At 41.2% G+C, this 27,854-nt stretch overlaps 1 protein-coding gene across 1 annotated transcript; it reads left to right on the plus strand.

Moving 5' to 3' along the window:
* The first annotated feature begins 30 nt into the window (after window positions 1–30).
* Window positions 31–27,556, plus strand: mkrn2 (makorin, ring finger protein, 2). The gene is made up of 8 exons (XM_082156515.1): window positions 31–188; window positions 403–531; window positions 2,988–3,121; window positions 9,832–10,130; window positions 14,298–14,512; window positions 19,780–19,890; window positions 25,614–25,758; window positions 26,834–27,556. The coding sequence occupies exons 1-8, from the start codon at window positions 163–165 to the stop codon at window positions 26,981–26,983; spliced, it is 1,209 nt and encodes a 402-aa protein (XP_082012641.1). The 5' UTR covers window positions 31–162; the 3' UTR covers window positions 26,984–27,556.
* The last annotated feature ends 298 nt before the right edge of the window (window positions 27,557–27,854 follow it).

Consider the following 27,854-nt stretch of genomic DNA (forward strand, 5'->3'; position numbering starts at 1 on the left):
ATGAAACGATTCGTTCGAAAGAACCGACTCGTGGAAGTGAATCGCACCAGGCGGAAGCAATGATCAGTCGCGGCGCTGAGCCGGTGATATTTTCAGGTTGCACAAAACCGTGCAGACAGTAACAATTCACAGTAAAATATTACATTCGTACCCGGATAAAAGATGTCAACGAAACAAGTGACCTGCAGGTAAAGAGAAACGCATAACCGTCATTACACAGCCATCAAAGCCTCGCTGACTGCAGTAAATAAGGTCATTGATAATATCATCATGACTTTGACATGAGAGAAAATGGTGTAACGTTAGCTGGACTGACGCATCGGATCTCTGACACTTACACATTCATTCAGCATCCCATGCTCTGCTTCAGGTGTGTTGATGATGTTTTGTGTGTGTGTGCAGGTATTTCCTGCACGGTGTGTGTCGTGAGGGCAGCAGGTGTTTGTTCTCTCACGATCTGAACACGAGCAAACCCTCAACCATCTGTAAATACTACCAGAGAGGAGTCTGTGCCTATGGAGACCGATGCAGGTGACGCAAATAGCATGTTTTAAACCTTTTTGCACGCATTTTGCTGAGTAACTAGGCATATTTTATGATTGATTCTTCAATTTGTCTTTGATGACGTGTGTACCGGCGCGAGGGCGGGGCAACCTGTCACTCACATGAGATCCACCAATAGCAAACCACAGCCATCCAATCAATTCACCACAGACACAATAAAGCCCCGTCCTACATTTGTTCTTGTTTGTAAAGCGTTTCACTCGTAAACGTTGTGACGTCTCTTTGTGGGCGGAGCTTAGGTGGAGGCAAAGAGATTCCCCTGGCCGCTTCACTAACGCTAGTTTGCAAGTTTTGTTAGCTTCTTTTTTTTCCCGATTTCATCTTAATATGCAAGATCTCTCACTGTCCAGGACTTGCGATTATTATTTGCAAAAGTTAACTTTAACGGACGGAACCAAATTGACCAGACCCGTACACACTCACTCAATGGATGACCTGACAGGATTAACGTGAACGGTACCTCGATTGAGTGGCCTGACATCTACACCTGATAGAGAAACTGAGGTCATGTACACTACAGGCCAAAAGTTTGGACACATTACTATTTTTAATGTTTTTGAAAGAAGTTTCTTCTGCTCATCAAGCCTGCATTTATTTGATCAAAAATACAGAAAAAAAATTAATATTGTGATATATTATTACAATTTAAAATAATTGGTTTTCAATTTATTATACTTTAAAGCTGCCGTCGGCAAGTCTGGCAGATTGGGTCGATTAGCCAAAATTTTGAATGTTTACAACTCTCATGCCCCTCCCCACTACCAGCGAGCACCCTCCCATCGAGGTCGTGCTCGTCAGTGCGTCACTGTGCGTGTGTACCTGATTTTCTGTGAACGCGTCCGTCTCTTCAGCATCTATCAACACCATGGACTCGGAGGTAGGCTGCCCTGGCTAATCTATCCATAGATAGCAATAACCGAGGAATTGGAAGCTTGTTAGTAGATTTTCTCTCAGCCATCACGCTTCATGCAATCTCCAGGCGAACTTCAGGCGTGTGCATGTGATATTAACGTGCGCGAGTGAGGGGGGATCTGTGGCGTGTGCACGACCTGTGATTGACAGTCAGATCTCACACCCCCCTGCGCTGATTGGACCCGATGATCCGGGAGCGGTGGATTTTTGCAAAACAAATAACACGCTCCAGGTGGAGTTAGAAGCTCGGGTTTTATTCTAAAACCACCTTATTTATGTTGTTCTGTCGGATTATAGTGTCGATTACACTGAATATGATCAAAAAAATGTTGCCGACGGCAGCTTTAAATTATAATTTATTTCTGTGATGCAAAGCTGAATTTGCCGGATCATTACTCCAGTCTATCACATGATCCTTTAGAAATCATTCTAATATGATGATTCATTATCAAAGTTGGAAACAGTTCTGCTGCTTAATATTTTTTCATAACCTGTGATACTTTTTTAGGATACTTTGATGAATAAAAAGTAAAAAAAATAAATAAATAAAAAGAAGCAAATGTTTTAAAAATAGAAATCTTTTGTAACAACAATATCCACTACTGGTCAGTCATTTTTTTTCTTTCTTTTTTTGAAATAAATCAATACTTTTTATTCAGCAAGGATGTGTTAAAATTGATAAAAAGTGATAGTAAAGAAGATTTATATTATTAGAAAATATTTTTTTATTTTGAATAAATGCAGTTCTTTTTAACCTTTTATTCATCAAATATATTAGGCAGCAGAACTGTGTCCAACACTCATAATAAATCAGAATATTAGAATGATTTCTAAAGGATCATGTGATGGACTGGATGGTACATGTGACACTGAAGACTGGAGTAATGATCCTGAAAATTCAGCTTTGCATCACAGAAATAAATTATTTTTGAAAACCAATTATTTTAAATTGTAATATATCACAATATTAAAAAAAAAATCTGTATTTTTGATAAAATAAATGCAGGCTTGATGAGCAGAAGAAACTTCTTTCAAAAACATTAAAAATAGAAATGTTTCCAAACTTTTGGCCTGTACTGTAAATCTTTAGATGCCTATAACTATGTGCTGAATGTATAACTATGTGCTGAATGTATAACTATGTGCTGAATGGTCACGTACACACGACTTGTGTGATACGATCCACAGTTCTGCCTAGCCAGCGCCAAAGCCACAAGACGACTATGTAAAGAGTGACTTTACAGTGCAATTTTAAAGATGTGAATATTTTCTAGAAATAAAAATTCCAGATGCAGCAATTTTATGTATTTGATTATTCTTTCTTACCAGGTTCTTCAAAAAGTCTAGTCCCAATCAATCACAAAAATGTATATACAATCACAGATGATTCACAAATAAAAAAAGTGGAGAAAAGTGACTTTAATAACAGAATGAAGAGGTCCCCTAACTGAAGAATCTCCATGTACGTCTCATATATGTATTAAATGTGTGTTATGTGTGCTGTGTGATAGATATGATCATGTGAAACCGTGTGGCCGTGGCGCAGCGGTCGAGAACCCGAACAGACCCGGGTCAGCGCCGGGACCCGCTCCACCAGCAAACACTGGCAAACCTGGCAAAAAACCACTGGTGCTGAGAGACAAAGGTACCATTCCCTCATGTCACGATACTGAACTCACGATACGATATTGTTGTTATACTCCAAGACATATGATAAAAGGTTAGCAAAAAATTAACTGTTGATTAAAATGGTAGATTTGGTATTTCATAGTGTGTGTAAATGAATAGTCTTGGATTTGGCGCTGAAACCCAAAGCACAGGACAATAGAGACACCAGAATAACAATATTCATGATTCTGATGCTGAAAATACTGAATTATTGTAGATGAATATGCTTTCACTGTCACTGACTAGATATATTTATAATAATGTAGGACACTTTTACTGCTAACATCAGACATCTGGCATTATCAGGACACACACATATTCCCTCACTGCATTATTATACATCATATTCAACATTATATATAGTGTTTTAATGTAGTTCTGACACTAAAACTCTGTAAACGTTCATTTTTCCTGACACTGTAATTTTTATTTTGGGTGAACTATCCACGATACATATTGTTGCATTTTTGTATTGTGACAGGATATATTGTTACACCCCTAATCTGCACTACTCTGACTCTAGCGCAGATACACTACATGCTACATTAGAAATGAAAGAAATAAAGTAAATTATTGGACTCTATTAGGGGTGTGTAATGTATATCGTCTACGGTAATATTGTGATTGTTGTTTTAATGATGTGTGATCCGACATAATCGAGTGTGTCCATCACTTTACAGAAACGCCGATAGAGAGAGTGCGCACACATACACTACATGATGTAGTCTAGTAGGTTAGACTAGTGCGCTTGTGCATTTATAACGTGCAAAAATACCTCTGTATGTCTTTTATATTTATATCATTTAATATATCACATGAAGAGTGCCGTTTTTTCTTTAAAGTCCCCCAGTGGTGAATATCCAGCTTGTAATGTTGTTTATGTGTCTATGTGGTGTTTTTAATATGCTTTAAGACAAACCATGTGTAAGTTCATAAGTCGACAGCATTGCTGAGTATTTCCTCCTTAAAACTGCAGTGAACCAAAGACAGTCTCAAACACACGCTTTGAAATCGCTGGTGTTTCTGACGTCACAAACTACCTTGTAACCAATCAGATCAACATGTGATCGTCAACCAGTGGATCTCTGAGCTGAGTGAGTGAGTGGAGGTAGGGCTCATTTGCATATTCATAGAACTGCGCATACTAAATGAGGCAAGGGTGTCAAGTTACATTCAATATATAGTATTTTTATTTGCTTTATTTTATTTTATGGAAACACGATAGGAAGTGGCGTATGCACGTTTTCAGCCCGGTTTTGTGCCACATTTATAAATGAGACCCATGAACATTATTTCTGCATGTGTAACAGCAGGTTAAACACATTCATGTCCCTCTGATCTGCATTAAACTGTGTAAATGAATCTAAATCCACTTCAGAAGCAGCTTCTGTGTTTCCTCTGCAGTGCAAAGATCTATTTTGTTGATGCTGATTTCATTTGATTGGAAACAGCCCTATTGTGTCTAGAGATGCACCAATTGATCGGCTGGTGACCGGAATTGGCCGATTTTCACGTGATCGGCCATGACCGGCGACCGGTCAGTCTGACATATACCGATTTTATGCCGATCAAATGCACTCGGGCGCCGCATGATTAACATCGCACAGCATCAGCATCACACGTGCACACGGAACACACATTTAGGAAACCTCGTGAATTACAGCCGTTTCACAGCGCAAATGTGAGCAGCGCATTATTATTTTTTTTCGTCATGCATGTTAATCAATGAGTGCATTCACACCGGCAGCAGGAGCAGTGCGTGAGCGTCAAGCAGGAGCGTTGTGTGAGCAGCAGTGAAGCGGGGGTTTATACTGCAAGGCTATATATATATATATATATATATATATATATATATATATATATATATATATATATTATTGCCATTACCTGTTTTCATACAGAAGTTTAGTTTGCTAAATATATTTTTTAAAATTAGTTGGATATTGGATATGAAAAGAAGGAAATGGTTCTTCCATAACACTGCACTTTAGATGTGTGTCAATTTCCCACACCAGGAGTAATTTATATAGTTCTATTTTATAGCGATTATCTGTTAAAAAAATGATCTATGTTCTATGCAAAATGTAAAATGTTCTATTAAAGAAAAGATAGAAAATAAATATTTGTGTGTGCTGTAAAGTGGTTAGAAAAAATGAAATCGGAATCGGCTAAAATCGGTATCAGCAGGTCAAACTCTTTGACCCGCATTGCGGCACGCGCATATAATGAGCAGAAGGTGCATCGCATCTTCAGCTTTTCGCTTCAGAGCCGAGCTGTTTTTTTGTCCTGTCTCTAATCTGCAAGCAGTGAAGAGCTGCGCCTTCAACGAGAGTGAGTGCACACTGTCTACAGACTGCACATTCCCTGTCAGTGTTGCCGCGATCTTTTCCCCTGTGTGCTTCAGCACAGAGAGAGCGAGTCTCCTAAAAGAGCTTACATGAGTGTGAGTTGCATCTTTCTAAAGATAACATTCCACTCGTCTGTTTCTGGATGCGGTCGTTTCCTGTCCTCACTGACGGCCACAATCAGGAAAGTGTTGAGGAAAGGAAAGTGAAAAGGTGACCAGGAAAGTGTTGCACAGCACACTCAGACCCCGCTACAGGCCGCCTCCCAGAGAGAGCCTCCTGTGCCGTGTCCCTGCGTTCCACCTCGCTGCCCCACTGTGGGTACGCCTGAGGTCCCTCTGGTCCCACTTGTACGGTCTCTGCAAGCCTGGTAGCGCTCCCCAGTCTGTCTCGCTGGCTCGTTCGGACCATCAATCCCCGTTCACACTGCCAGCGACACGCAGCGACAAAGCGACATGATCCCATTCATTTCAATGGAGCGCTGGCGACTTCCGGCGACACAGTGACCGTTGGCGACAGAATGTGGGCGTGTCAAGCGACACGAGACGCGCGACAAAAGTTCAGAAATGTCAACTTTATGCAAATGAGAAGCGATTTTCGCAAGCGACAACCGATTGGAAAGAAGACTTTCAGAGGAGCTCAGCTCACGTCACCGTCTCGAGTGCAGGCAAGACAGAAGAGTTCGAGGGCGATTTCACTGTTTTATATGATTTGAATGTAACCACATACATGGATATAATAAAATGATGCATGGAAAAGAAACTGTCGACAGTCTCAGTGAGTTTAATTCACACATTTAGTTCGAGTGTTGTAATTATGATGCAAGTTTAGCACTGCTGCAGATCATTTTACAGTTTCCCCTGCATTATGTTGACTATTAGGGACAAGAAAATTGATTATTTGTCAAATTCGAATGACGTTTTAGTAATTTATGACAGTACGAGTTAATCTGTTGATTGATCGATCGTTAATCCAGTAGGCTAAATGATTTCATCCACTGAACACTGCTGTGGTAATATAAAAACACTCTCCCAACAGCATACTGTTTCTTTTGAGCCTAAATCCTAGTCAAATTAAAATGATAGTTGTATATATCACTTGTGATGGTATTTTGTATAGATATGGCCAGACGTGCAGTGCTGCAGTCTACCAGTCACATTAGAGCGACAGCACTATGAACGCCCTTACTGGTGAAGGACGCGATATAACCGGTCCCTCCAGCCGATATGAGGTCAGGGTATTACTTGCAGGGTACTACTTCATTGTACCCAAGAAAAGCTGTAGGTTACGACCGATCTTGGACCTGCGAGTTTTGAATCGGTAAACAAATCCTTTGACTTTTTGAAGGAGCTACCATTCAAAATGCTCATGCAGAAACACATTTTCGAATGCATCCGTCCCTGAGATTGGTTTGCAGCGATTGACCTGAAGGACGCAAAATTTCATGTCTCGATTCTCACTCGAAACAGGCCGTTTCTGCGCTTTGCATTCAAGGGTCGAGCATATCCTGCCCTTCAGGCTGTCCCTGTCTCCCCGTGTCTCCATGAAAGTCACAGAGGGGACCCTTGTTCCCATGAGAGAACATGCCACGGCACTCACCAGGTGACAATCACACAGGAGTGCTGCCAGACCTTCAGCCTGTGACCAGATCCCTTGTCCTTGGAACAGGTGTCCAGGCATGCTGTGGTGTTTATGGATGCCTCTGCCATCGGCTGTGGTGTCACGTACAACGGGAATGCAGTGTCAGGGGTGTGGACGGGCCCCCAAATGCATTGGCACATCAACTGCCTCGAGTAGCTTTCAGTATGTCTCACTCTGAGCCACTTAAAGAGGCCGCTACAGGGCTGGGACATGCTGGTCCGTACGGACAACACTGTGACCGTTGCGTACATCAACCAGCAGGATGAGGTCGCTTCGGGCCACGTATGCTCCCGGTGTGCTCAACCGTGTCAAGCCGACAAGCTGTGCTCCCGGGAGAATGGCGAATCCACCCCCAGGTTCAGGTGATTTGGAGAGATTTCTGGGAGGCTCAGGTAGACCTGTTTGCCCCCTCAGAGACCTCCCACTGCCAGCTGTTTTACTCCCTGACCGAGGGAACACTCGGCACGGACGCACTGGCACGCAGCTGGCCCCAAGGCCTTCACAAATATGCGTTCCCCCCAGTGAGCCTACTTGCATAGACCCTGTGCGAAGTCAGGGAGAACGAGGCGCAGGTCCTTCTGGTGGCTCCCTAATGGCCCACCTGAACCTGGTTCCCAGAAGTCATGCTCCTCGTGACAGCCCCTCCCTGGCCCATTCCTCTGAGGAAGGACCTTCTGACTCTGAAGTACATGCTGCCACTATTTCAGCCTACCATGACCTCATAGATGGCAAAACAGTTGGAAAGCACGACCTGGTCGTCAGGTTCCTTAGAGGGGCGAGACTGTTAAATCCTCCTTGACCCCCCTCCATACCCTCTTGGGACCTTTCCCTGGTGCTTCGAGCACTCAAGGATGCTCCCTTTGAGCCTTTGCAATCAGCAGACTTAAAGCTTCTTTCCATGAAGACTTTGCTGCTGATTGCACTGGCCTCCATCAAGAGGGTAGGGGACCTGCAGGCATTTTTGGTCGACGAATCGTGCCTAGAGTTCGGGCCGGGTGACAACCATGTTGTACTGAGACAAGTAGAGGTTGGCCCACTGGATAGTGAATGCCATCTCCTTGGCTTACCAAGCACAAGGCGTGCCCTGCCCGCTCAGATTGCATGCTCACTCCACGAGAGGCATGGCATCCTCCTTGGCGTTGGCACGTGGCGCCTCGCTTACAGATATATCTAGAGCTGCGGGCTGGGTGACACCTAACACTTTTGCTAGATATTATAGTTTTGTGTGTAGAGCCGGTCTCCTCCCGTGTTCTCACCCTAAATGGGAAGAAGAACAGAGAGGCCTGGCTCTGTCGGCTTGCTGCGCCCTGCGCCTTTTATTGCTCCAGAGTGAAAAACCTGTTGAGTCCTCCAACACCCTCGAGCCGGACGTGTTGGAGTGTCCGGCGCCAGGCCTTTATCCGTTGAATCCTTGAGAACCGGGTCTAGGCTGGGTTCCGTGTATGCAACCCTGCGGGGATCCAATATGTGTTTCTTCCATATCTGCTCCTAAACGGAAGCCTGTGTCTTTCCCCTGGGCTAAGTCACCCAGTATATCATATGCAGTACAACCTTTGTGTTAATCCATATGGATATCTCCCCTTAACCCCTTCGGGGAAGAATGTGGGTTCCCCAGTGTTCTCCTTCCTAATGGAAAGGGCACGCTTTCCCAGTGTTATCCAATAGTCTCACTGTATGGGTTATCACGGAACAGCAGTGAGGGGCTCTCTCTGTGTAAGCCCTCTCCTATCGTCCTGCCAGGCAAGAAGGGGCAAGAGGCTTGCACAGGGCACTGGATGGGGTCAGCAGTTGTGGCCCTTTGGTAGGGATTCCTATTCGTAGGAACTGAAGAGGAACGTCTCGGTTACGTATGGTAACCCTCGTTCCCTGAAGAAGGGAACGGAGACGCCACATAACCTCGCCACATTTGTACCCCGCTGGGGCAGCCAGGTCACCGGCTCGGCTCCTCAGCAAAAACCTAAAGATGCGATGTGATGTGATGCCTAAATGCTGCTCATTATATGCGTGTGCCGCAATGCAGCGCAGCTGATGCAATTATAGCTTGCCAATGTGCATTGGCTCGTTTTAGTTACACTCGAAGTAGATTTGCCTCTCTAGCGAGATTCCTATTCGTCGGTCACCGACGTGGCGTCTCCGTTCCCTTCTTCAGGGAACGAGGGTTACCATATGTAACCGAGACGTTTCCTTTAAAGGTGCATTGTGTAATATTTAGGAGGATCTGTTGACAGAAATGCAATATCATATACTGTACATAACTATGTTTTCAGTGGTGTATAAAGATATTACATAAAGAACCGTTATGTTTTTATTACCCTAGAATGAGCCATTTCTACCTACATACATCGCAAGTCCCCTTACATTGAAATAGCCATTTTGCGCCTCATTTCTTAACTGGCTACTCTCTGCTGTCTCAAATGACGACATCACTTCCTGTTGGCCAACGTAACTTCTGTTGGGTGCAATTCGCAACCTCACCACTAGATGACGCTAATATTTACACACTGCACCTTTAAGAACGAATGAAAGAAGGAGCAGCAACACAGTTTCTTTTGCTTCTCTTGAACTTTCAGAAATCAATTGAAATGTGAACGAGTCGAGTCTTTTCCCAACAGACCCTGGAGAGATTGTTATGTTGTGTATGTTTTCAGCTCTGGGTCTGTATGGAGGAGATATTGTAATGTGTATGTGGGTGTGTTCTCAGCTCTGGGCCCGTATGGAGAGAGTGCCGAGGACTGCTGGGACTACAGAGACGCCAGCGCTCACGGTAAACCGCACTCGTACCTGGAGGCCATTCGCTCTGGGCTGGAGAGTTCTGAGAGTTCTGCCTCATCCGGCCCGTATCCGGACGCCGGGCCTCAGCCGCAACTCTGCCCGTACCTGGCGGCGGGCCAGTGTAACTATGGCGACCGCTGCCCGTATCTCCACGGCGACGTGTGTGAAATCTGCCGGCTCCAGGTTCTACACCCGCACGACCCCGAGCAAAGAGCAGCGCATGAAAAGGTGACTTCTATTGGTTTTCATTCGTTCAGTTCAGTTTTTTAATGCAGCAGATTGAGTGCATCAGTTGTAGGGGTGCAACGGATAAAAAAACTCACGGTTCGGATCGTTTCTCGGATCAGAGTCACGGATCGGATCATTTTTCGGATCAGCAAAAAAAAAAAAAAGACAATACAAATAAACATAAGCCTTTTATGTTATAAGTTATTTATACTTATAAGTTTTGTCTTTTTGTTTATTAACACTTTTAAATTATTAAATTAAAATATATAAAATCATCAGCAACGGGATGTCGTAACGTGGCTCAAGCACTTTCAGCATGTGTTTAAAGCCCTCGTTTTGCACAACCGAATATGGCCTCATGTCTGCACCTAAACACACTGATAGCGTTTGTGATGGCTTTAGCCCGGTCTGATTGTGAAACGTTGAGCAGCCTTCGTTTTCACTCATGTCAGTGAAACACCGGGGTGATGTCGCTTCAAATGCGTGGCCATAGGGATGTCCCGATACCACTTTTTCACTTCCGATATGATACCGATGCCGCAGCTTTGGCTAGTTGCCGATACCGATATCAATCCGATATTTTAATTTTATTCTTGAATATAGTCCACAACAATAGTTGATAATGAAAGACTGCCACCCTTTATTCAAAAGGCCTTGAGATATGTTTGGTAATTGTACCTGAATGAATTTAAAATTAATTTGCTATATTTCAGATCAATATATTTGTTTCCTTAAAATTTTAATTAACTTTAACTTTATTCTCATCTGAATTATAAATAATTCATTTCTGTATAAAATAATACTACCATTAAAAACACATTTGATTTTCTATTAGTATTAGTGTTCGATTAGTGCTCTGTTTTAGGACAAGAAATGAAAACCAATGCAATATGATGAATGTCCAAAAGATGAGATAATTTTTGCTTTTAAACAGTGTGTGTGTGATTTTGGTTGGGTGTCAGTTGTAGGTTACAGTTTGACAAGAGTTTAAAGTTTGACAAAAGCACGATTTTGTGTTTTACACAAATATAATTAGGCTAAACACTTTTTGCAGTTTTAATGATGTCCTGTACAAAATGACGGAGTATGTTTTTACATTTCCACTGTTCGATCGCGCCCGTGCCTCTCTCTCTCTCTCTCTGACACACACACACACACACACACACACACACACACACACACACACAATCCAGCATTGCAATCTTGACAACGCAGCCTGTTCATTTTGCTGCGTTCACACCAAACGCGAATAGAGCGTCAAATTTGCGTCTAGTTCTATGCTTGAACAGTTTGAATCCATTCGCGCGTCCAAAGCGAATAAAGACGCGCCGCGCTCGTATAATGATAAAGCGAGCATTTGAAGCGAAATAGACGTGTGTTCAGAGCTAAGGCGGGGCTACAGATTCCTAGTTTCCACAGTGCCTACACACCGTCACGGTTTTATCCACTAACCTCTTTTCCTTCATCATTATATTTGACAGGGAAGCCAAAATGCTCCCATACAGGGGATTTAAATGAAGCGGGGCGTTCAAGCTCCTCCGTTACTCCGCTCGCTATGACCATGCTGTGTGTGGACTGAACATGCGCACAACTTTTTTTTTTTTTATAAATCAATCCGCGGATCACGTGTGTGCCGAACCGAAGATATTGATCCGAACGGATCACGGATCAGTGATGATCCGTTGCACCACTAATCAGTTGAAGTAAAGATATAATATTTATTGCATGTTTGATATACCCAAAATTAATCATGCGTCATGTTTAAACACTATCTACATAAGAGCTAGCGGCAAATTCCCGAAGTACATGAGCGCTGTACGGCCGCTGAAAAAACAAGCTTTCAAATAGGTGCTATGTTTATGTTAAAAAACACATATTAGAGGTCTAAACACCTACATTCTCGCCTAAAAAACTCCATTATATTTCACCATAACAGTAGTTTTTGTAAAATACTACTCTTATTTTCTCCTCCACCATTGACGCTAGCTGTTTTCTCCTCCACTATTGACGTATTCTGTGAGAAATGCTGCCAGTGTAGATCCGGCAGAAACAAGCGGAGTGATACACACTGTGAAACGGTTTCTGTGTGATATTTAGGGCTGGGTACCGAATTCGATACTTTTTAGGTACCGACCGAATTGCCTCGATACTATCGAGTATCGAAAAATGACTTGTTTTTCGGTACGATATTTCGATACCTAAGGGGTTAACTCGTCAACGTCAGTGCTCAAACAAATACATATGAAATGCACAACAACACGCCTAAAGTCGCTCGCGCACATACACGTGAACTCTACACACACGAGACGCGCGGAACTCTCTGCGCACATACTCATATGAGACGCGCGCGCGCGCACACAAACTGTCCACGCACATTCTCATATGAGACGCGAGCGCACACACACAAACTCGCTCACATACTCAATGAGAAGCGAGCACACACACTCACAATACCTTAAAGATGTCGATCAAAAGTGTGGATACATTTCTCCAGGCTCGATGCCAACAGCGCGCAATGCAGTATTTGTGGTAAAATAATTGCTGCAAAGACGGTACCGCGACAGATATGATGAAGCCCTTGACAGTGCACGAGTAAACATAAGAGCAGAAAGTTGCTCCGTCTTCGACTGGTAAATGAAGAGATACCTTGTTGATCACTCTGACTGTGTTTATATTGCAATAATGACCTACTGAATGTACACTGCCATTCAAAAATGTGTTGGTTGGTCAGAATTTTTTTTTCAGTAAGGATGCATTAAAGTGATCAATAATGACCTTAAAACATGTGTAATGTTACAAAAGATTTCTTTTTTTTTTTTATAAATGCTGTTCTTTTGAATGTTTTTTCATCAAAGAATCATGAAAAAATGTATCATAGTTTCCAAAAACTGTTTTCATATTTCTGGAGGATCATGTGACACTGAAGTAATGATTTTGAAAATTCAGCTTTGACAACAGAGGAATAAATTACATTTTGAAATATATTCAAATAAGATTTTAAATTGTAATACTATTCCACATTATTACAAGTTTTATTGTATTTTTGATCAGACAAATTCAGCTTTGGTGAGCATGAGCTCTTTATAAAAAAAAAATATTTTGTTCCTTATGTATATGTATAAGGAATATTTTGTTCCTTTGTGCTTTTTTTGTTCCTTTGTGCACTGGCTAAGGAGCATGAGTCAAACTGAAAAAAATAACACCAAAGTTTTTCTGAGGTAATGTGTTATGTAATCTTGTTAAAATGGATTTCATAAAATTGGTATCGAAAAAAGTATCGTTTAGGAACCGGTATCGAAATCAAGGTATCGGTATCGGTATTGGTATCGAAATTTTTTGAACGATACCCAGCCCTAGTGATATTAGTAGAATATCGCACTGCTAGATAAGGCTCTCAGCCAATCAGAGTCGAGAACCAGAATTAACTGTTGTATAAAAAATATATAATGTTTGTATGACTATGTTGACATAGGTGTTTTGTTTTAGTAATAATGTAGAAACCTTTCTCATAATCGCATTTCAACTTCATTTTCAAAAGTAAATTTAAAGTCCCCCTGTGGTGAGAATCCAGCTTTTAATGTTGTTTATATGTTTATGTGGTGTTTTTAATACGCTTTAAGACAAACCATGTGTAAGTTCATAAGTCGACAGCATTGCTGAGTATTTTCTCCTTAAAACTGCAGTGAACCAAAGACAGTCTCAAACACACGCTTTGAAATTGCTGGTGTTTCTGATGTCACAAACTACCTTGTAACCAATCAGATCAACGTGTGATCGTCAACCAGTGGATCTCTGAGCTGAGTGAGTGGAGGCGGGTCTCATTTGCATATTCATAAAACCGCGCATACTAAATGTGGCAAGGGTGTCGAGTTACATTCAAGCTGTTTTAAGAAAAAAAATAAAAATTCAAGAAAAAAATAATTTTGGTTTGAGTTTTAAGGGCTAAAATGATTGACTACAGGGGGACATGATGATGCTGATGATGATGATGCTGATAATGATGATGCTGACGATGATGATAATGATGCTGATGATGATGTTGATGATAATGATGATGCTGATGATGATACTGATGATTCTGATGCTGCTGATAATAATGATGATGATGATTCTGATGATTCTGATGCTGATGATTCTGATGATGATGTTGATTCTGTCTGGTCTCAGATGTGCATGGCGGCCTTCGAGATGGACATGGAGCGGGCGTTTGCAGCTCAGCAGAGTCAGGATAAGCAGTGTAAGATCTGTCTGGACGTGGTGTACGAGAAGACGTCTCCGTCGGAGCGGCGCTTCGGGATCCTGTCGAGCTGCGTACACACGTACTGTCTGAGCTGCATACGCCAGTGGCGCTGCGCCGAGCAGTTCCAGAACCAGATCCGAAAGTGAGTCAGTCCACTCGGATGGACTTTTAATTAATCATAACTAGTGGTGGAATGGATCAGATCATTTACAGTTTTTGAGCCTCGGATCGGATCATTTTTCGGATCAGCAATTTTTAAAAATATAATATATAAATAAATAAATATATATATATGTATATGGGGGGGATGTAACTTTACTTTTCATTAATTACTTAAAACTCCCTTGAAGTTCTTCCATACTACCGAGTGTTGTGGAGTTATGAAGTGTTATTGTGTGCAGGTCTTGTCTCGAGTGTTGTGGAGTAATGAAGAGTTATTGTGTGCAGGTCTTGTCTCGAGTGTTGTGGAGTAATGAAGTGTTATTGTGTGCAGGTCTTGTCTCGAGTGTTGTGGAGTTATGAAGTGTTATTGTGTGCAGGTCTTGTCTCGAGTGTTGTGGAGTAATGAAGTGTTATTGTGTGCAGGTCTTGTCTCGAGTGTTGTGGAGTTATGAAGTGTTATTGTGTGCAGGTCTTGTCTCGAGTGTTGTGGAGTAATGAAGAGTTATTGTGTGCAGGTCTTGTCTCGAGTGTTGTGGAGTTATGAAGTGTTATTGTGTGCAGGTCTTGTCTCGAGTGTTGTGGAGTAATGAAGAGTTATTGTGTGCAGGTCTTGTCTCGAGTGTTGTGGAGTAATGAAGAGTTATTGTGTGCAGGTCTTGTCTCGAGTGTTGTGGAGTAATGAAGTGTTATTGTGTGCAGGTCTTGTCTCGAGTGTTGTGGAGTTATGAAGAGTTATTGTGTGCAGGTCTTGTCTAGAGTGTTGTGGAGTAATGAAGTGTTATTGTGTGCAGGTCTTGTCTAGAGTGTTGTGGAGTAATGAAGTGTTATTGTGTGCAGGTCTTGTCTAGAGTGTTGTGGAGTAATGAAGAGTTATTGTGTGCAGGTCTTGTCTAGAGTGTTGTGGAGTAATGAAGTGTTATTGTGTGCAGGTCTTGTCTAGAGTGTTGTGGAGTAATGAAGTGTTATTGTGTGCAGGTCTTGTCTAGAGTGTTGTGGAGTAATGAAGAGTTATTGTGTGCAGGTCTTGTCTCGAGTGTTGTGGAGTAATGAAGAGTTATTGTGTGCAGGTCTTGTCTAGAGTGTTGTGGAGTAATGAAGAGTTATTGTGTGCAGGTCTTGTCTCGAGTGTTGTGAAGTAATGAAGACTTATTGTGTGCAGGTCTTGTCTCGAGTGTTGTGGAGTAATGAAGACTTATTGTGTGCAGGTCTTGTCTCGAGTGTTGTGGAGTAATGAAGTGTTATTGTGTGCAGGTCTTGTCTCGAGTGTTGTGGAGTAATGAAGAGTTATTGTGTGCAGGTCTTGTCTCGAGTGTTGTGGAGTAATGAAGAGTTATTGTGTGCAGGTCTTGTCTCGAGTGTTGTGGAGTAATGAAGAGTTATTGTGTGCAGGTCTTGTCTCGAGTGTTGTGGAGTAATGAAGAGTTATTGTGTGCAGGTCTTGTCTCGAGTGTTGTGGAGTAATGAAGAGTTATTGTGTGCAGGTCTTGTCTCGAGTGTTGTGGAGTAATGAAGAGTTATTGTGTGCAGGTCTTGTCTCGAGTGTTGTGGATAGAGGTCGACCGATATGGTTTTTTTCAGGCCGATGCCGATCTTTTGAAATCCGGGTCGGCCGATGGCCGATAAATGCTGCCGATTTATTTTGGCCGATTATGCGCTTGTTTTTAACCTCTATTTGAAAGATAAAATGTAACACAAATAATTACTTAAGATAGACAAAATTTCTCAACAAAAACATTTATTGAACACTTTACCAATCTGCACTTGTACAAAAGACAAAAAGACCTTGAGATATGTTTGGTAATTGTACCTGAATGAATTGAAAATTAATTTGCTACATTTCAGATTAATATATTTGTTTTCCTTAACATTTTAATTAACAGTAACTTAAACACTTTGCAGTTTGAATGATGTCCTGATAAACAAAATGACGGAGTATGTTTTTATGTTTCCACTGTTCGATCGCGCCCGCGCCTCACACACACGCGCGCGCACACACAAATATAAGTAAACACTTTGCGACTTTAAACACACGCGACATTTCGATCGCGCCCGCGCCTATCTCTCTCTCTCTCTCTCTCTCTCTCTCTCTCTCTCTCTCTCTCTCTCACACACACACACACACAACATATCCCAGCATTGCAATCTTTACATTGCAGCCTGAGCTAAGGCGGGGCTACAGATTAGGTGTCCCTAAAGAACCCGCGTATCTAACAGTAGTTCCGCATTACTTTGCACACGAGTTTTATTTATTTTTATAGCGTGTATTCTCCGTGGAAATTTATACACCGAACCGTGAAGCCTGTACCGATTCGGTTCAATATGAATACATGTACCGTTCCACCCCTAGTCTACAGTGAAATACAGTCACACTTTACACTGTTTGGCCAGCATTTTAACCGTGTTTAATCCAGCTACTTGCTAACGGAATGCTAAAGTTAGCTGCTGACTAGCGTCACGTGCAGCGAAGCGATGTTTCTGTTATTCTAACATCCGTTTTCAGAGCATCCAAGAGAAGCACAGACATAACAGTAGCACCGAAATGAAGCACAGAAATCCGCGTTGATATTCGGTCCGGTCGTTAAGGCACCAGTGCCGTATTAGCACCGGGTCTGTCTGTATACCCAACCCTAGCAACGACGACGCTAGCAAAGCAAAGCCAGTCCTTCACTAGCCTATAGTTGGTCTCTTTTTTTATGACTTATTTCTCTGCATTGAGTGACAACCCTCTCAAATATAAGACACACAAACAGAACAAATAAAAGTCTCAGATTCACTGTCTGTAAATTCTTGCTTACTTACTGTAACATGATAGCAACCCTTCTGCTGTGATAATGCAATCTCAACTACGCTATCAATTTCAAAGTAGCCGAACGTCATGTCGCCTATTCATGTTTTTTCTCTAAGTTGGCAGTAACATATCAAAAGTTTTTAATTAAATATAAAGGAGTTTTCTCCAAGGAACTTAGCTCCTTCCTTAGGCACTGGATGAGCTCTGCTCACTCTGCTGGAAAATGACTCTAGGCGCAGCGTGCGTCGAACACGTGTTCCACAACAACAACACTAGGCTGTCCACAGATGCGCCCGCCTAATAATCGGCTTGATACACTTGGATATTGGCCGATGCCGATTATGTAAAAAATGCAAAAAAATCGGCCGATTAATCGGCCGACCGATGAATCGGTCGACCTCTAGTTGTGGAGTAATGAAGTGTTATTGTGTGCAGGTCTTGTCTCGAGTGTTGTGGAGTAATGAAGTGTTATTGTGTGCAGGTCTTGTCTAGAGTGTTGTGGAGTTATGAAGAGTTATTGTGTGCAGGTCTTGTCTCGAGTGTTGTGGAGTAATGAAGAGTTATTGTGTGCAGGTCTTGTCTAGAGTGTTGTGGAGTTATGAAGAGTTATTGTGTGCAGGTCTTGTCTCGAGTGTTGTGGAGTAATGAAGTGTTATTGTGTGCAGGTCTTGTCTAGAGTGTTGTGGAGTAATGAAGAGTTATTGTGTGCAGGTCTTGTCTCGAGTGTTGTGGAGTAATGAAGAGTTATTGTGTGCAGGTCTTGTCTAGAGTGTTGTGGAGTAATGAAGAGTTATTGTGTGCAGGTCTTGTCTAGAGTGTTGTGGAGTAATGAAGTGTTATTGTGTGCAGGTCTTGTCTCGAGTGTTGTGGAGTTATGAAGTGTTATTGTGTGCAGGTCTTGTCTAGAGTGTTGTGGAGTAATGAAGAGTTATTGTGTGCAGGTCTTGTCTCGAGTGTTGTGGAGTAATGAAGAGTTATTGTGTGCAGGTCTTGTCTCGAGTGTTGTGGAGTTATGAAGAGTTATTGTGTGCAGGTCTTGTCTAGAGTGTTGTGGAGTTATGAAGTGTTATTGTGTGCAGGTCTTGTCTAGAGTGTTGTGGAGTAATGAAGTGTTATTGTGTGCAGGTCTTGTCTCGAGTGTTGTGGAGTAATGAAGTGTTATTGTGTGCAGGTCTTGTCTCGAGTGTTGTGGAGTAATGAAGTGTTATTGTGTGCAGGTCTTGTCTCGAGTGTTGTGGAGTAATGAAGAGTTATTGTGTGCAGGTCTTGTCTCGAGTGTTGTGGAGTAATGAAGAGTTATTGTGTGCAGGTCTTGTCTCGAGTGTTGTGGAGTAATGAAGAGTTATTGTGTGCAGGTCTTGTCTCGAGTGTTGTGGAGTAATGAAGTGTTATTGTGTGCAGGTCTTGTCTCGAGTGTTGTGGAGTTATGAAGAGTTATTGTGTGCAGGTCTTGTCTCGAGTGTTGTGGAGTAATGAAGTGTTATTGTGTGCAGGTCTTGTCTAGAGTGTTGTGGAGTAATGAAGAGTTATTGTGTGCAGGTCTTGTCTAGAGTGTTGTGGAGTAATGAAGTGTTATTGTGTGCAGGTCTTGTCTCGAGTGTTGTGGAGTAATGAAGTGTTATTGTGTGCAGGTCTTGTCTCGAGTGTTGTGGAGTAATGAAGAGTTATTGTGTGCAGGTCTTGTCTCGAGTGTTGTGGAGTAATGAAGTGTTATTGTGTGCAGGTCTTGTCTCGAGTGTTGTGGAGTAATGAAGTGTTATTGTGTGCAGGTCTTGTCTCGAGTGTTGTGGAGTAATGAAGTGTTATTGTGTGCAGGTCTTGTCTAGAGTGTTGTGGAGTTATGAAGAGTTATTGTGTGCAGGTCTTGTCTAGAGTGTTGTGGAGTTATGAAGAGTTATTGTGTGCAGGTCTTGTCTCGAGTGTTGTGGAGTAATGAAGTGTTATTGTGTGCAGGTCTTGTCTAGAGTGTTGTGGAGTAATGAAGTGTTATTGTGTGCAGGTCTTGTCTCGAGTGTTGTGGAGTAATGAAGTGTTATTGTGTGCAGGTCTTGTCTCGAGTGTTGTGGAGTAATGAAGTGTTATTGTGTGCAGGTCTTGTCTCGAGTGTTGTGGAGTAATGAAGTGTTATTGTGTGCAGGTCTTGTCTAGAGTGTTGTGGAGTTATGAAGAGTTATTGTGTGCAGGTCTTGTCTAGAGTGTTGTGGAGTAATGAAGTGTTATTGTGTGCAGGTCTTGTCTCGAGTGTTGTGGAGTAATGAAGTGTTATTGTGTGCAGGTCTTGTCTCGAGTGTTGTGGAGTTATGAAGTGTTATTGTGTGCAGGTCTTGTCTCGAGTGTTGTGGAGTAATGAAGAGTTATTGTGTGCAGGTCTTGTCTCGAGTGTTGTGGATTAATGAAGTGTTATTGTGTGCAGGTCTTGTCTCGAGTGTTGTGGATTAATGAAGTGTTATTGTGTGCAGGTCTTGTCCTGAGTGCCGTGTGGTGTCGGAGTTCGTCATTCCCAGTATGTACTGGGTTGAAGACCAGGATGAGAAGAACCGCCTCATCGAGGAGTTCAAATCTGGAGTCAGGTATGACTGAAACGGGCTTGTTTTGTGGCCTGGTAACAGAATTACAGGTATACAGGTATAGCTATGATATACCTATAGGATTCTACAGGATTCAGTGTTTGCAGTGGTACACAAAACTGCATTCTTATAAAAATAGCAGCAGAATTGCATGTGCATGATTATCTATGTGAACAAACAGTCAGTAATGTGATGAACAAATGCAGCGATTTTGATCAATTATAATTTCATAAATAGTCATGAAATTCATTTAAAGATCTTTATATTATGTTTATGAAGGTTAGCTTAATTTAGCAGGGATATTATCCTCAACAAAAACTAGAACCATTAAAAAAAAAACATGTTCATAACATCATCATAATAAATCATCATAATAAAATAAATGTGAACTGAAATAAAATAAAATATAAACAACTTTTTTATTTCAGCAAATTGCCAAGGCAGGATCTCATTTTAATTTAGTTGAACTTGATGTCCTAAAATAACTAAAAGCTGGCCAATCACTAGGAAGAAACGACTTGGTTGTACGTTATTTTAAAGGGAGCCAGGAGGATGAACCCTTCCAGAGCTGCTCCTATACCATCTTGAGACCTCTCCACGGTCCTTGGGGCCCTGAAGGGTCCGCCGTTTGAGCCGCTTCAGTCGGTTGATCTCAAACCACTTTCGCTAAAGACTGCTCTCCTGCTGGCACTGGCATTTATCAAGTAAGTGGGAGATCTGCAGGCGCTCTCTGTGAGCCCCTCCTGTTTGGAGTTTGGAATACATGACTCCAAAGTCACTCTCAAATCCAGACACGGCTATGTACCTAAGGTGCTCTCAACACCGTTTAGAGCACAGGTGATTACTTTATTAGCTCTTCCCCCTTCCCCCTTCCGAAGAGGATGGGGAGGCTAATCTGCTCTGCCCTGTCGGAGCGTTTTAGGTCTATTTGGAGCGTTCTGCGCCCTATAGGCAATCAGAACAGCTCTTTGTCTGCTTCGGTGGCCGATCCAAAGGGTCTCCAGTCACGAAGCAAAGACTGTCCAGATGGATAGTGGATGCCATCTCTCTGGCATACGCCTTAGTGGGTCAGTTTTGCCCAATAGGTACTAGAGCCCATTCGACTAGAAGCATGGCCTCGTCATGGGCTTGGTCCTCTGGGTTTCCTATTCAGGACATTTGTGCGGTGGCCGGTTGGTCTTCGCCTTCCACATTTGTGAGGTTTTATAACATGGAGGTGCCTTCCCTGCAGGCTAAGGTCCTTTCTGTATGATCTAGACCCGACGGTGTGCGGTCTTATCTATGTGTCATGTTACTGTTCATAAGCACATTATCCCTTATTATGAGATCCGCCTCTGGCTTGGTTCTGATATCCCTTTATACATAATCAGACCCGACGGTGTCCGGTCATATTGGGTATGAGCATATTGACATCACTCTATATATGATCAGACCCGACGGTGTCCGGTCTGTTCGTTATATACTTAGGTTCTGGCTTGTTTCTGTGAACTCAGTGTCCTGGGCTCCAGTGTGCATCCAGTTTACTTATAGTGCAGCGTTTTACATTGCGTCCCCACTGCGTATACGAGTGGGAAAGGAACCCCCTACTTTCGAGAACGGTCACTTCGTATTGCGTAGCCTGCCGCACTATGGTAACATGGCAAGTTTGTCGCTTCAATCGATTTAAACCTGCTATAATGGCGAATTCGGGCTCCAATATAGACTTAGCCACGTACAATTTGGCAGTACAATTTGCAGTTGCCGCAGCACAGCCAATGAGTGAGCCAGACACTCACTGTGCTAGCAGTGCAGCTGCAATGCGTTTTACATAGTTGGCTTCAATAATCTGAGGAAAGGAGTTCCCCCACTGCATATAGCTACCTAATACTCATTCCCTACTCTCAAACAAACAGTTAGTCAAGTCACCTTTATTTATATAGCGCTTTTTACAGTACAGAGTGTTTCAAAGCAGCTTTACAGAGATAACAGGAAAATAATGCAACAAAGTTTGTTTCCAGAAGAAAATAGTGTCACAGTCCAGCTTAAGTAAGTTCAGTAAGTAAATGTTTAATTTTGTTGTAAAAAAGTTATTAATTTAATTAATTTATATATATATATAGCCGCTCTGGAGAAAACAGTGATGTCATCGTCCAGCGGAAAAAAAGTCAGTAATGTGATGAACAAATGCAGCGATTCTGATAAATTCTTATTTCTTAAAATGGTCATGAAATGCATTTAAAGAGCAGGGACAATAATATCCCTGTTAGCTTAAGCTAACGAGGTTAGCTGTGATAGTATCGTAAAAAAAAAACTAGAACAATTAAAAAAATCATGTACATAACTTGAAATAAAATAAATATGAACTGAAATACAATATAATATAAAAAACTCAACTTTATTTTTTATTTCAGCAAAAAACTCCTTTTGGAGGAACTAATTTACTCCTATTTCAGAGTCGGTGTAAACCAGCGCTATAGGAACTACAGTGACGGTAGTGTTCGCTGATTGGCCGAACGCACGTGAAACACCAGCACCCGCCATTATTAAAAAAAGGATGTGTAAACTGTTTACATATACTTACTCCATGAACATGGAAAACCGTGACAAGACATAAATATACAGAAGGCTAATGTTAATGGCATTCAGGTGTTGTTCTTTTCTCGGACTCGATGTACACCGCAAGTTGTCGTCCCTTAGCCCTCCTTTTTGCTCTTTCAATCGCATAACTTATACATCAGCCGGCTAACATCACTTCAGAGTTCCTACTGACGGTGCGAATGCAAACAGAAAAATAGCCCTGAGGACCTTTTAGTTCTTGAGGAACCGTCCTGGGGTGCGTTTCCCGAAAGCATCGTTAGCCAACTATAGTTGCGAGTTCTGTCGTTATCAGCAGTTCAACGAGTCTGTGTTTCACGGAAACCATCGTTCCAACGAACATTCGCAAACAGCATCTCAGAGTTGTGTGTTCAGAACGACAGATCTAGATCTCGACCTGTGGTTAGAAGAAGAGTTTCCTGTTTTCATGACATGTGGACTCAATAAATCCTGATCTTGAGCAAAATCAGCAAGCTGACATTCAGTACAATCTAGAATCTGGAAATTGGAAATTGATAAAGCAAAATAACTGAGAAAAATTAGAAATATTCCACAGATGACATGTTCGTAATTTATTGCAAAACACCTAGCGTTAATTCGTTCTCAAACAGATTCATTAAAAGTATTATTACTCCAACACCTGTTTGACGTCATTAACCATTGTGGATGAACGACCAATTTGCGACAGTACGGTTTGGGGAAACAGTCGTGACTAGCTAGATGATTTCTTCAACGATGCATATAGTAGTGAATCAGCGAGTTACGGCGTTGTACGGGAAACACACCCCTGGTGGATAGTTACTGTAACTGAGCTCTCATTTATTAACCCTCTGAGGTCTGAGGGGTTTTTGGGGTCCTTGAGATGTTCTGACATGCCCTGACATTTGTGCTTTTTTCAGTTGCTTATAAACATATTAATGGCAAAGGTATAATTACACTCTATTTAGCACAAACAGGGCTACCATAATATGTGAGCAACATGCATGTACATGTTTGTATTTTTGAGAGAATAATGTTTATGCATGGTTATTGAAAAAACTAAAAACTAAAGTTTCTGAAATAAGGCCACAAAACACATACTAAATACGTGTCAATAAGACTTTTGACTAATTGATGTCTTTGCCTAGAGTTTTTTCTTCAAAATGATGTGAAAATCATCCTGCCCTTATCATTCACATAACACAATACATTGATTTAAATCTTGTAAAACACTTTTTGTTTGTAAAGGCAATATGCGCAAGGAGCGTCAACCATTCAACAGCATCATGCATATGTAGTGGTTCACACCTCAGGAGACAATGGGGCCCGCATACTTAATGAGCCATTCATTCAGGTGTGTCACCTATAGCCACAAGAAAGAATGCAAGAGCAATATATATACAGTATATATATATATATATATATATATATATATATATATTCTACCAAATTGGTTCATAGTTGGAAGCATGTCAATTTTTTTTTTTTTTTCAAATTTTGCTTGCAAATTGTATAATATCCAAGGAAAACATGTCTATTAATTGTGCAGTTAATTCTCATACTGTATTTTCAGTTTTGGAATATGTATCCTCTCCCCAAATTTGTCAATAATAAAACACAATAAAAATTATTTAAAGAAAATGCTTATATTTACCTTTTAAAATTTGTTTACATCTACCTTGTAAATATATATTTTTTATTAAAAAGGTTACAATTACAACAACAATTGAAGTGTAATCTTTCTTTGTAAAAACTAAAGTATACATTTTATCATACGTATTTCAAACTTCGAATATAGCCTACATTGACACAACATACTATATTTAACATATTAGCAAAAATTGGCAAACAAAAGCTTATTTGAGGTGGCAGATATTTTACAGTAAAAATGTGTAATCTATCCAAAACTAATCAACGAAATGTTGTCTTTCATATGTCTGTAACATAGGTCTTTCGTTTTTATTATAAGGAATATAAATGTTAATTTGCAGTTTAATACGTTGCTTATACAAATACATTTTATTTCAACATATTTCAATCGATTTTACTCAGTATAGCAAAATAGTTTGCTAAAAGCAGATCATTTATTCACACACAGAAACGCAATTCAAATTTAAACCGTCTTTTTGCGAGTTGTGGTAAACAGCGCATCTCTGCGTTCATTCATTTACACAGAAACGCGATTTACTTGAGAATGAAAAAAAAAACTTACTACATTATTCCATCCGTTGCTCCTCGAAATACCAGCACTTCTGAGGTAAGTTTTCCATTATTATTATTCCTCACAGCGCTGCGAGACAGTGTAGACAACTACACTTATCTGAATAAACTTGATGTGTTTTCTCGAGCTGATGTGTGGGCGTTCACAGTTTGTATGGGATCGTCTCAGTCATTTGCGTTTGAATAGCGCGCGCTCTCCGTGGGCGGGGCCGATTATAACGTGATGAGATGAGATGAGCTCGACTGGAATCGCTCTCTTTTAATACAGATTTCACAAGATGAGGATATTTGTTTTTTATATAAATTACTTCATTTAAAAGAAGTGAATTCAAGCTTCATGCCTGTGTCTTTGTATGTCTGTTTGACTGAGTATTCGCTCAGTTATTGTTCATTTTCGGACGCGTTTCAGAATGGACTTCACTGGCAGAGAGAAGGCAGAACTCGCTTCGTGTTTATTTTTCTTTATTTGGCAAAAAGCACAACACTTTGTTTTTATTGTGAGTATACACAAAAATAATACACATTTAACAGAATCGATTGATGTATGAAACTCCTATGGAAAATCAAAGTCAACAGAGTATTTATGAGTTTCTTTTACATTGATAAAAAAAAAGCGAGCTGGTATCGCCGGCGATACCGTAGACCTCAGGGGGTTAAAGCAGTACACCCTTCTAGAATATTGGCAGTGATCGAACCGAACATGGCTTCACTTTAAAGAGTAGCTGCAGTCCAAACAGAAATCAACAGAATCCGAGGTTAAAGGTTAAACGTTTGAGTGGCATCTGTGAAGCCTTTGATCTTCCTTTGATCTGCAGAAGTCCATTTACTCTCCTGTATTGGCAGAATGCAGAGAGATTTCTTTGATATTATGATTTAAACGTGTATTAGGCCGTTCTGTGTTTCTATTGGTGTCTCCCTGAATCTGTTTCTGTTTATCTGTGTGTGTGTTGCAGTAAGAAACCCTGTAAATACTTTGACCAGGGAAGAGGAACGTGTCCGTTTGGTGGAAAGTGTTTCTACATGCATGCATACGCTGACGGGACGCGAGCAGAACCCGACAAACCCCGCAAACAGCTCAGTGCCGAGGGGAACGTCCGGGTAAAGACCTCCCACACACACACACACACTTATATATGCAAATTACTATGCAAATCCTCATTTAAATAATTCATATGCAGACTAAAGGGGCGGGGCCTGGTTGAGTTAGTAGTGTGTTAAACTGGCGGTTATGGTAAGGGGCGGGACATTTCCCAAACACACTCGAAGCGCTCGACCAATCACAACACACTGCTCCAGCCGACCAATCAGAGCACAGTGTGCTTTTCAGAAGGAGGGGCTTCATAGAGACAGGAAGTAAACAGAGCATTACTGACAGACTGGGAAGAGAGGAGCCGCAACAATGGAGAATATGAGGAGAATAATCAACATTCAAGCAGGAAAACCTGTTCTAGTAGAGCCTGAAACATCATCAAGACTTTGTAAAAGGTCCTCTTGTGCTCTTCTTCGCGTGTCAGTCAAAAATGACAGAAATGTATTTTTTTATTTCAATGAAATTAATGTAGGCTACTATATTTTAGTTCGATAATGTTTTTTATTTAATATTTTGTAATTTTAGGGGATTTTATGGTACTAAATTATATTTACGCTGTATTTATAATCCATTTATCCCTTTTTGAGCATAGACCTGAAAATTAAATTTCCAATTTCCAACTTTAAAGGTGCAGTGTGTGATGTTTAGCAGCATCTAGTGGTGAGTTTGCGAATTGCAACCATCAAAAGTTACAGTGGCCGACAGAGACAGCAGAGAGTAGCCAGTTAAGCAATGAGGTTTCTATACATCTATACATAGATAAATTAAGAAATTGTTTACTTAATTATTCAGTAAAGCGATATGTTATTGTGAATATTATTATTACTTGTTGTTCATTGTGTCAGTGTTTTATCCGCTGACTTCAGCTAGCTTCTCTGCACGAAGAACAACATAGTGACGAAACGCGTTTGTCCGTTCAGGGCCACCGTAGAAACATGTCGATGTAAGCGGACCCGCGGTGAAGAAAGAAATGGCTCATTCTAAGCTAATAAACACATTACGGTTCATTATGTAAGGTCTTTATACACCACTGAACACATTATGTATATGATATTGTGTGAAATATTTCTCTCTCTCTCTCAGTTTCTGAATTCAGTGCGTCTGTGGGACTTCATCGAGGAGCGAGAGCATCGTGGGCTTCCCCAGTACGAGGACGAGGTCAATGAACTGGGCGAACTCTTCATGCAGCTCTCCGGAGCCGGAGACGAGAGCGGCTCCTCGGCCTCACATTGATCACATGACAATAACACGTATTGAGAGCGTTTCCGAAGACGACATTCTACCGGTGGTGCGTTTCTGTGCGACGGCATATACTACATCTGTACGAGTATGAAATATATAAAGCACCTGTATCGTATCAGTAGGCTGCTATACTCTCCTGGGAGGAGTTTTTTAACGCAAGGCCCAAAGATGAATGTATAAAAAAATGGGAACTAAAAATCACATTTTCAAATGCACTCAAAATAGTGTATGAAGTATAATAATGTTGTGTCAAAAAATGAATAAATAAGTAGTAATTGTTGCACTTAGTTCAGATAACATGCATAATTTATTACATTTGGGCATCATGCAATATTACTGTGGTTTAAAAAACATAAAAGCATCCATTCGTTTTGTCACTAGTGAATGGACTTATCTGTATTTTTAGGATATATTTACTTCGTTTTGAATTCAGCTGATATCATAGTACTGAATTTCACTTGTCTGGTTTACTCTTGAATCTGATATGGGTTATTATATATTCATTTTCTGAACTGTATTGTTGAGTGACTCTGGAGCGAGTGTAATAAAGCGTTTCGTGAGCGATTGGTGTGTGTGAGTGTTTAGCACAGACTCGTTTACAGACACAGGATCAGAACTGTTCAAATACACTGAATCTGATTAAGATTCATATGCTAATATCTAGAGTAGGGATGCACTGATATGAAAATTATGGCCGATACCAATACTTTATTTGAAAGCATTTCAGTGTTTTTCGGGATTGTTTTGGGTCATCCGTCACTTTAAAGGGACAGTTCACCCAAAAATGAAGATTTTTGTCATCATTTACTCACTCTCAAGTTGTTCCAAAGCCATATGAGTTTCTTTATTCTGTTGAACACAA

This window comes from Leuciscus leuciscus (genome assembly GCF_965113295.1).
Source record: "Leuciscus leuciscus genome assembly, chromosome: 23".
Taxonomy (NCBI): Eukaryota; Metazoa; Chordata; class Actinopteri; order Cypriniformes; family Leuciscidae; genus Leuciscus; species Leuciscus leuciscus.

Bases quoted from the DNA above. Each gene is read 5' to 3' on its own strand.
- mkrn2 (XM_082156515.1), top strand. From the start codon at position 163: ATGTCAACGAAACAAGTGACCTGCAG. The intron at 189-402 runs GTAAAGAGAAAC...GTGTGTGTGCAG, and splicing joins ACGAAACAAGTGACCTGCAG to GTATTTCCTGCACGGTGTGT. The intron at 10,131-14,297 runs GTGACTTCTATT...GTCTGGTCTCAG, and splicing joins AAAGAGCAGCGCATGAAAAG to ATGTGCATGGCGGCCTTCGA.